The sequence below is a fragment of the Acanthopagrus latus genome, chromosome 13, assembly GCF_904848185.1.
Source record: "Acanthopagrus latus isolate v.2019 chromosome 13, fAcaLat1.1, whole genome shotgun sequence".
NCBI lineage: Eukaryota > Metazoa > Chordata > Actinopteri > Spariformes > Sparidae > Acanthopagrus > Acanthopagrus latus.
In genome coordinates, this window is record NC_051051.1 from 729988 (window position 1) to 740305 (window position 10318).

Sequence of the window (10318 nt, forward strand, 5' to 3'; positions counted from 1 at the left end):
GTACTCGTCCATTCTGTCAGTGCATGTACAGTAGCTGATTTACAACTCCTGCAGCAGGGAGCATGAGCTGAGATCACACTGCTTTACTGAAGGTTGATGAGGCATAGCGATAACCATGTGTCAATATACTGTGAGCCGCTTTTGTTTAATATGTTTTGTTTGCTTCCCACAACTGCATCAATCTCCATGTGACGGGCTGATTGAAATCACATCAAATCAGAAACAAAACATCATTGATTTCCATTGTTGAACTTAATTACTGTGGTGCTCATTGGTATTCTAGGCAGACACACACAATACTCACAGGCACAGATCAACTCACAGCTGTGCAAATATAGGAATAACATCAGGATGCATTTATCCTGATGATTTTCTTTTCTTTTGCCTAATTTACCTTATTGTAATTCTTTGATATTATTAGCTACCTCTGATATTATGACATGTCACCAGTTTTCCTACAGAGCCAGTTTCTACTGACATTTTGCATATACGATATAATGTTTTATGATAACTCCACAGTGACAGATTAATTATTAATACCCTCATATTCCATCATAAAGTATTCTCTTTAATTTGAATTTCCTCTTATAGATTCTATATCTTTCCTCTTTGCCTCTCCAAGGTGGATGCCAGCAGTGTGCTGAAGAAGAGGATGAACTCTGCTCCGCTGTTTGACCGGCCTGCGAAAACATTTCCCAACCCACCCGTCAACGCCCAAGCCTTCCTGCAGCAGGGTTCAGCTGTACCGGCCAACAACGTTCTGACCGGCACCAGCATCATCGACAAATACTCCCGCATCCTGTTCCCTCTTTCATTTGGCGCCTTCAACCTGGTCTACTGGATCGTCTATCTCACCAAGGACACGATGGAGATGTCCAGGTGAACACATGGCATGGCTGTCAAAACTAATCTTTTCTTGAATGTGTTATCTTTAGTTAAATCTTACACGACAAGTGCTGCACTTGTGTCTGCACTGAACACCCCTCATCTCTTCCTGCTCTGCTGTGGCTGCTGAGCACACGGGCCTTCTTTAGAGACAGATTTTATCTTGTGTACTGCAGAAACATGACGGACTCTGTGGAAGAGGACCCGTTACCTCTGTAGATATTAAAGGCTTATTCTAAGGTAACAGAAATATAAGGATTCACCGGTTATCATGCACTGATGCAAACAAAATTATGGGTGTTATATTTTATTTCTATATCTCTCTAAATCCTAAACACTGGAACTTAAAATGTGTTGGTTCTGACCCGTTATCCCCATCAGAAATGAGAACAAGTTTAAGCCAGCCAATCAGCAAGTAAATAATAAAACATGGCTGGACTTTCCGCCTCTTTAATCCCCTAAATCTTGTGAACAAAATGTTTCATAAGAGTGACTAGTTTAAAAATGAATAACACGGGCCACTGGATGGCCTATTTCTTACTTTAAATGTTCCAGAAAGAGATTTTAATGGGCTGCTGGGATGAATAATAATAATGAATAAGTGAAAGTTTCCAAAATTTGCCGATATAGTTTTCTTTGGCTGCTCACAAAGTTGGTGCGGTGTGAGTTCATCCAAGTTGTTAAAGTCAGCCGCTTGTTTCTCATTATTCAGTATTATAACAATAATGAAATGTTGTTGGTTATTGCTGCATGATATTGTACTTCAAGGTAAAAAAGGCCACATCACACTGTATATCAGCTGCGTGTGTGTGTGTGGGTCGTATGAGTGCAGAATGTATCTGGATCTATGATGTGTTTTTTGTCTTTGCCAGCCTGAGAGCCTATATATAATTCAGCAGCCACACAGCGCTCTTACACTTTCAGCTCTGATTATTTACCATATGGCTTTTCTAAATGTGTCAGCAGAGCGGTCACAGGCTGGATACACTAGAGTTGAGTTATAATTGCAAGACGAGACCACCAGGCATCACTGGCAGGCTCAGTATTTGTCATTCAGTGTTTTGCAATGTGTCTGGTGCTCCACAGTGCCAACGGCCTGTAGGTGTCTGTGCTGTCCACACAGTCATATACACTAAATGATGAATCCATTTCTAGTGTGTATCAGAAAAATAGTTTTATTTATCAGCCAAAAATTACATTAGTCTGTAAGTAATTGGTGTAAAGCAGTACTTAATCACAGTGGAGCTAAATGTGAAGGTGTTCATGAACACATCTTCAGCAACACATTCTCAGAGTGATTGGACTTCACTGAGTCACCAGAGTCTCTGACATACTGTAATCAGTGGCTGTTAGCAGTGGGGCTCCACTCACTGGTGACTGAGAGTGCTGTTGTCAGCTCAGCCATGATTCACAGTAGGTGACTTCCTCATTAAAAGCGTATTAAGAGACTGTGAAAGCAACAGAAACAATTACAATCTGATAGCTCACACATATATAATATGCTGCTGAGCTATTAACCATGTTCAGTGTTCAGTGCTTTTAATAGGCGAGATTCATTGTAAAGTCATGTTGTCCATCACAGCCAAGAACAGAGAAATGTCTGGCTGAGTCCCTCCAGCTCAACCACCGTCCCCAGTAGACGATTACTACTGAAGCACCAGAACCCAGAAAGCCGTGTTCTGGACAACAGTCAGAACGTCAGGCAGCATGAACAGTGATGTCGAACATAATAATGTGAGCACTAAAGTTTAATTAAACAGTGATGCAACCATTCACTTGGGAATATGTAATATTCAGTGTACCACCATCTAACTTAAGATAACATGTTTATGCTAATCTTCACTAAACACAGTCGATAGATGAGAGTGACATTTCATTCAACTACGTATAAAACTAACAAGTCTCCAGCAAACAGGATTTTATTGCTGTCACTGAAACCTATGTAGAGAAAGTTCCCATGAAAATCAAATTGCACAACAGCAAGTAAACTTCACCTGTCGCTGTTACCTGAGACACATTTTAGAAACGTTTCATATCATCTACTTATTAGGCTGCCACACAAACCTGTAGTGTTTCTGCCTTCTCAGCCAACAACAGGAGCCTCAGAGATCTCAGCTGAGTGTTTGCATCGTAGGTCTTCAACAGCACAAGATTTATACAGAGTGGATTTAAATAAAAAACCTATCAAATCCCAACCAAACGCTGCTGACCTATTTTTGTACTCAACATCTGTGATACGGTGTACGATTGTATTTAAAGAAACATACAGTAGGCCGACAGCGAACAACACTTCAATCAGCAAACAAGATATCTACTGTAGCTGTCGAGGTGAGTCATGAAGTCTCAGAGGCCCGTTAATGTCGTGTCTTTTAAACGCAGCTACATGATGAACTGAGACACGTATATGACTCAGTCACAGCTGTTACTGATTGCAGATATGAACATCAGCAGTCTTGGGATCGTTACTGCCGGAGCAGTTTGTCTGTCAAAGAATGAAATAAGAGCTCAGTGTTTTTACATCAAGAGATGCATTTTGCTCTCGTACATCACCTGTATGGATCCTGAGGGGTCTGACACTGACAGAGCGCTGAGGGTTGTGCTGGTTGATGCATGGGTGCATGCAAGTTTCTCTGTTTGATTCGTCCCAGCCATATGCTCTAAACAGACGCATATGCCTGGTTGTGCATTTATGTGCACACTATCGATGTGCTTCGTGACTCCGGGGCTTTAAAGCTGTGTGGGTTCAGCTCCTTTCATTCCCTGCCTTGCTCTTTCTCTAAAAAGGGAAAAGCCCTGCAGCCCGAGCTGAGACAAGTCAGATGACATGACAGTGTTGGCAGGCATCGGGATAGCTCTGTGTGACTAACACTCTTAGTGACACTCTCTTAACTGTTTCTATTAATTGATAAGGACTGTAAGTGAGAAGGCAGAATCTGACAAACTTCTTGTAAGAAAACAGCAGAGTGGTTCCCTTCAGGCGCTGGAAATCAGTGCCAATTAGAAGTAAATATAACATCATAGTAATACAGCGATATAGTTTGCAGTTGAGTTTCTGTGTGTGGAATGTCTGCATGAGTCTGACTGAACACGTGCATTGAGTGATGAAATCAAAGTACAGATGATACCACACACGTCTCCCCGGGGCTGATAGCTGGAAGCCCCAGTGGTGTTGGAACCTGGAGTTGACCAGCCAGTGCAGAGAACATGAACAAGCACAGGTTGTCACTGTGACTGATCATGGTTACATCACTGTTATTCTCACTGTACTGGCACCAAACACGGCTGCTGCAGATGGTGTGGAAGAATTTACAGTTGGGTTATTTTAACTCAAGTGGCAGCCGACCAACAAGCAGAAGACTCCAGCAACCAAGTCTGTGTCCTTGTTGCTGTGATAAGAGTTTATATATTGGATACACGAGTTGATGAAGTTGGACTTTTACTCGTCTCTTTTGACAAATAAGCCCCTCTTGGGGACAAAGTAAATAAATAAATGTTGAAGGTCATATTAATAACAACTTTATGCAGACAGGAAATTAAAAAAGAGCACTACATCCACAGAGCTTGTAGAGCTCCTTGAAAACATCATTATAATTGTGAATGAATAATTTGACAATGCTTGTCGGGTCTAAATTTTTTTTTTTTGGGTTTATCACTGTGTAAGAATTGTGACATTTTGTTCCAGTTTCTAATAATGTTGATGAGTAAATAGTGTAACAGTGGTGGAATCACGTGGGATCTGTGTGTTGTGAACCTGAAGGACATGGAGTCTGGGTCCAGCATCAGCTAGCATTAACAGTTAGGTGGTGCAGCAACTGGCAACCACCTGAGGGCCGGATGATTCCAGCAACAGTGGAGCGTAGACTTACAAACTGCCTGTTAAAACCAGGATGCATTGCCATCAGATTTGAGATCTGGCTATTGGAGATGCACATTATGTTTTACTATAAATGCGAGATGAGAGTAACAAGTGTGATTAAAGCAAAATGTTGAGTGTGAACTGATCCACTGAGAGACCATCTCTGGTGATGATTAAAGCATTCCTGCTCAGTGATGTGGACCGCAGCTAAAGCCTGTTTGTACAATGCTTCACACTTCCAAAATTAACACTTTCTGTTTTACTGCTATTTTCTATGCAGCACCACCCACACGAGTGACCTCTTCATTCAAAGGTAGATCCACCTTTATCAAAAATACCACATCCATTAAATAAAAAGGCAGGCAGTCCTTTTCACTGTGGAGAAATAAAGATACAGCTCCAGTGGCCTGAACTGAAAGCAGGTTGTATCACATGCAGCAGACCTTTTTCTCTCTTTGTGGCGTTGCTTTTATTATTGAAGATCCTCCTGCAAAGATGAGCTGAACCAGAAGAAAACTGTGTGTGTGTGTGTGTGTGTGTGTGTGTGTGTGTGTGTGTGTGTGTGTGTGTGTGTGTGTGTGTGTGTGTGTGTGTGTGTGTGTGTGTGTGTGTGTGTGTGTGTGTGTGTGTGTGTGTACTTCAGTGAGGATACAGGCAAACAAGTGTATAAATGTGCCATGGCAGCAGTGCCTACTGACTGGAGGCTATTTTAATGAATAGCACCATTCAGGGTGAGACATGAAGGAAACAAATTTGCTGAAAACACTTCCTCCCATGAAGGGCCCCAGCTGGTTGGGTGACTGGTTGCTGGCTGGCTGGCTGGCTGGCAGGCTGACTGCTGTATGTGTGTCAGAGTGGGTACAGCAGGTGATAAGCCCTGCTCCTCTTTATTGCCCATCAGAGTGCCAGGCTTGAAAAACAACTCCCCCATTGTTGCTCATAAATCAAAACCACTAAATGCTGTTTCTAACTCAATTCCTGTTTTCGACTGTGGGGCCGTAGCCATAACTTTGGCGTAATGATCATTCAATTACGGGCCACTAAGACAGCGAGTGAAAAGGCCGATGCAAACAGAGATCCCCTATCTATCACATTTCTATGTGCAGCCTCCAGGGAATCGCTGCATCCGCCTTTTGTCACCCAGTTTGCGTGAATGCTTCCCCCACACATCTACCTGTGTGTACATGGACGTCTGTGCAGCGCAGCAACGTGAACATTTACAAACGTCACAGAGAGATGAACTGTTATCAACTTCTCTCTGTCCCTGGAGTCTTCTTCACATATCCATGCTCTCTTTATCTGGTGTCTCTCTATCTCATCCACTCAGCATTCATCATCCAGTCATTCCAGATCACAGCCTTTGGTCTCTGTGGGCCTGTACACACGTCTTGTCAGTCTCCTTTACCGACTGTACAGACACATATTGGCCGTCTGTTTACATGTAGCCGGGCTGCAACGTCTAAAGAGGAATGGTCCAATCACCATGAGGTCACAGGTTCAGAGTTCATCTGATCAGAATCAGAATCAGAATTTTCTTTCATTTATTTTAAACTGGGAAACTTCTTCATCACAGCAGCCAAAGGACAGTGGTGTTGTAATAAACAATAATAATAGTAAAAGAATAAATGATACAATAGTAAGAGAAGTAATAGAGTAATAGAAATAGACGCATATGCATATTATTATATAAATGATGTTTTACACTGTTAACAGTGTAATTATAATTATAGATGTCAGTCTGTCAGCAGTTGCATGGCTCATTTTTATTAACACAGATAATGGCTCTAATAACACTGGTAAATACATGTTGATGTTATGGGAGTGAGGAAACATAATATAATGGTATTATGATATTCCATATATATATATATATATATATATATATATATATATATATATATATATATATATATATATATATATATACAGTACTGTGCAAAGGCTTTAGGCAGGTGTGAACAAATGCTGTAAACTGAGACTGCTTTCAAAAACATGAATAATAATTGCTTATTTTTATCAAGTGAGCGAACAAAAGAAAAATCTAAATCCAATCAACATTTGGTGTTACTGCCCTGAGCCTTCAAACCAGCATCAGCTGTGACAGGAACACTTGGAGGGAGCAGTTAGACTAACAGGCGCTAACGATCATCACTCTCACATGTTGGTCGTTAACTGAAACAGAAACAGCTGGGTGGCCACCTGAAAACTGGGTGAGGAGCAACTAAACTCTGCCACCAAGCTGAGGGAGTGGAGCGTCATGTCATGGAGAGACAGAAGGATCAGAGGACGCCGATCTGTGGTCCGTTCTCCAACACGTTGGGAACGACGTACCAGACGCAAGTGAGCTGAGAAGAAATGATGCAGTTTTGAAGGCAGAGGGCGGTCACACACACAACTGAGGAAAATTGTTAACATTATTTTTTATTTCTTATCAGATTTTGGTTAGTTTAATATTGCATAAGTTCTGTCTTGTGCAGGTTTTAAAAGCTGAATGACATTAAAGTGATGTCATTTTTTAAACTAACCAGGCTGTTCTACTTGTTCTAATATTTGTCTTTCCCATTATGTCCACATTACATTATTCTCAAATCTTATAGTGTTGATATTTTGTGACAGTAACAATCACTGAGAAGTGTTCATGTAAATGTTACAGTGAGAGGAGATAATTTAGAGGCGCTGTCATCCAGTGTTCCTCCTTTCATAAACTTTGACCCTAAATATCCTCAGATTGCTTGATGACATTTATAAAAGTGTCTTTTTATGTCTCCACTGCTGTTCAACATGAAGAGAAGTCCTTGATACAGAGATATCTGTGTGTTGTATACAGCTTAAAAATAGTCACAAAAAAATAGCAAAATCACAACATCATATTTAGGTCATATACGCGAGACATAATATGTACAATGAGTTTATTAATCATATACTCTTCATAACACTGTGTTAACACTTATGTGCAGCAGCATCAAACAGAAACGTGGATTTGGTTCGCTGATTCAAACCCTTAAAAATAAAGACAGGTCGGCTCCATCAGGCTTCATGTGCTGCTGCTTCCCACACTGTTAGAGAAAATATTTAGCAGGTGATAGATTTCTGTGTTGGACTGCAGTCAGTGTCCTCTGAACTCCTCCATCATGTGTTTGTTGCAGTGGCTGGCTGCTGAGACATTTACAGGCATCAGTCAGATTCTATGAAATCTGCCCTGCTACTGTTCAGCACGCACGAGCTGTAAGACATCTGTATGAATAAGGTTTATTTACTTCCGACACAATATAATTCATATTATGTAACAGTATTGTAAATATATCTTTAAGTATTCAGATCATGGCCAGACTACATATCATTCAGCTGAAATCTTCACACGGTCCAGTTCATACGTGTGTGTGTGTGTGTGTGTGTGTGTGTGTGTGTGTGTGTGTGTGTGTGTGTGTGTGTGTGTGTGTGTGTGTGTGTGTGTGTGTGTTCATTTAGTGTGTATATACAGCGCAGCATTGTTCACCTGCGACATGAAGCTTAAACTAAACACAGAACATTTGGATACTACACATATTTCTAAAAATTGTTTAAATTTGCAATTAACAAATGTTAGCTGCATGTTAGCTCTTTGAGGCACCTGAGCCAAAACACCTCTTCACCTCTGTACCAACCAAAAACACATAGAGAGCTGCTGCTTTTCTTTTTTCTGCCGGCAGCCATGTAAGCTCTCCGGCTGAAAATGGCTCTCAGTGCTGTCGAAAGTGTCTCCTGCTTTAACACGTCAGGCGGAGGAGGTGGAGGTGTGAACTATACCTGGCAGAGGTTCCCAGACGAGTTTCACAAGGTCTTTGTGAGCAACTTTGGCAGCGAGGGACTGAATAATTTCAAATTTTGAATTCAGCCTGGAATGGATCCCAGCCTTCACAGAAAGGCTGAAGCAGAATAAGCTGTTACATCATTCCGATGTGCTGCGTGTGTGCAGGCAGCTGTGGACGGATGTGAAATGGAGTAGGTGTGTGCGTAGGTGTCTGTATGCATATATCTGTATGTTTGAATATGATTAAATATTACATCTGTTACATTCGAGGAGAAAACCTTCTTTCACTGGACGGCAGCGGACCAGAGCCTGCTTCCTCTCCTCGTCACACACGGTGGGCACAGCTGATATTTTCTCACTAATTTTACCTTATTTATGTTTTTTCTGTCTCACAGGGACACCGTCTGAGCCAAGAGTTCGTCTTCCTGGAAACCACAGAATCACACACTTCCATACACACACACCAAGATATATATACACAATGAATAGATGACAGACGTTTGCCAAGCAGTCTTTCATGCCGCCTCAGTGCATTGTATTTCTTTTTAAGTACTCCCTTGGAAAGTGAGTGTGTTGAGAGCAGATGAACCAGCTTCTATTGCCAACTTGACCCAGGAGCTCACAGCTTGTGGGCCCTAGGCTCTGGAACCATTTCAAACAGGTATTATCTCTCTGTCTCTTTCATTTCTTTATTTCTCTTCCCCAATGTTAAAGAAAAAAAACAGTACAAGCTAGGACACTTTTCCAGTGTCGGTCCTGTATTCCCTGCCAAGTGGAAGGTCAAGGCGTGTCAGCTAAGCTAGCTGGGCTGCAGACCCAGAGGCAGAGCTCCTCTTTGTTGTTCTCTTCTGTATGCCTGCTTCTCCACACATGGGAGCGAACGCATATGTGTTTGAAATGAGCCATTCCCCGATTCTGTGAACACTCTTCAGGGAATGAGTGTTGTCCTGACTGGATCCAGTCTGACTGACTCGCAGGAACTCTTTCACTCGCAGCTTTTTTTTTTTTTTCTTTTTTTTTTTTCTTTTTCCCCACGACACTCATTTGCAACAACATTTTTTGGTTCATTGGCTTAATTTCCCTCCACTGATGGAGTACAAAGGATGTGAAGCAAAATCTTCAAAGGGTTTTTCAGGGCGTGTTCCACAGATACGTTTGCCTGGTTGAAGATTTGCTGTCACATGCACATGCGGACGGAGAAACGTGCACATGCGAGTACAGAGAAGACACACACCGCTCACTGAGACTTGAGGTTTTCCACGATTTTCACAGTCACAGGATTATATGCCCTAGATTTCCTCATGACAAATGTAAAAACATCAGTGCATGATTTAATGAGTATCATAAAATAATGTGTTATAGCCCAAAGCTGTGATCCATCTGGTTCCATTTTTTGGGAAACTCACAGACACACTGCAAAATTGTCAAGAAAGCAACGTTTAAAGGGGAACTGTGGAGCTTTGGAGAAGAAATTCAAACTCAGGATATTAATATTTTCAATATTAAGGAGGTTATAATACAAAATCAGTATTTTATTTTTTCCTTAACTGAATGAACAAGTTGTTCCCAGAACACTGTTTGAAGCTAGACAGGTGGCAGGGTCCGCCACGTATAAACAAAGTAAAACTGTATGAGACTGTGTTGTCTTTTGAGGTCAGTTTATTTATTCACTATATTCAGTCTTGAGTTTGTTTGTTCCACTTTAAAACTTCTTCTGGTTAAAATGTATTCCCCAAAAACGACATAGTGCTCCTTTCATTTTTCCAGATATTTAACATAATACTGAG

General features: G+C 41.3%; 1 protein-coding gene across 1 annotated transcript in view; it reads left to right on the forward strand.

Moving 5' to 3' along the window:
- The window catches only part of gabra6b (gamma-aminobutyric acid type A receptor subunit alpha6b), a 29088-nt gene extending 18975 nt beyond the window's left edge, over positions 1–10113 (forward strand). The window contains exons 9-10 of the mRNA XM_037120570.1: positions 623–879; positions 8927–10113. Of these exons, the coding sequence (XP_036976465.1) occupies positions 623–879; positions 8927–8939 (270 nt within the window). The 3' untranslated portion in view covers positions 8940–10113. The remainder of the gene's footprint in view (positions 1–622; positions 880–8926) is intronic.
- The last annotated feature ends 205 nt before the right edge of the window (positions 10114–10318 follow it).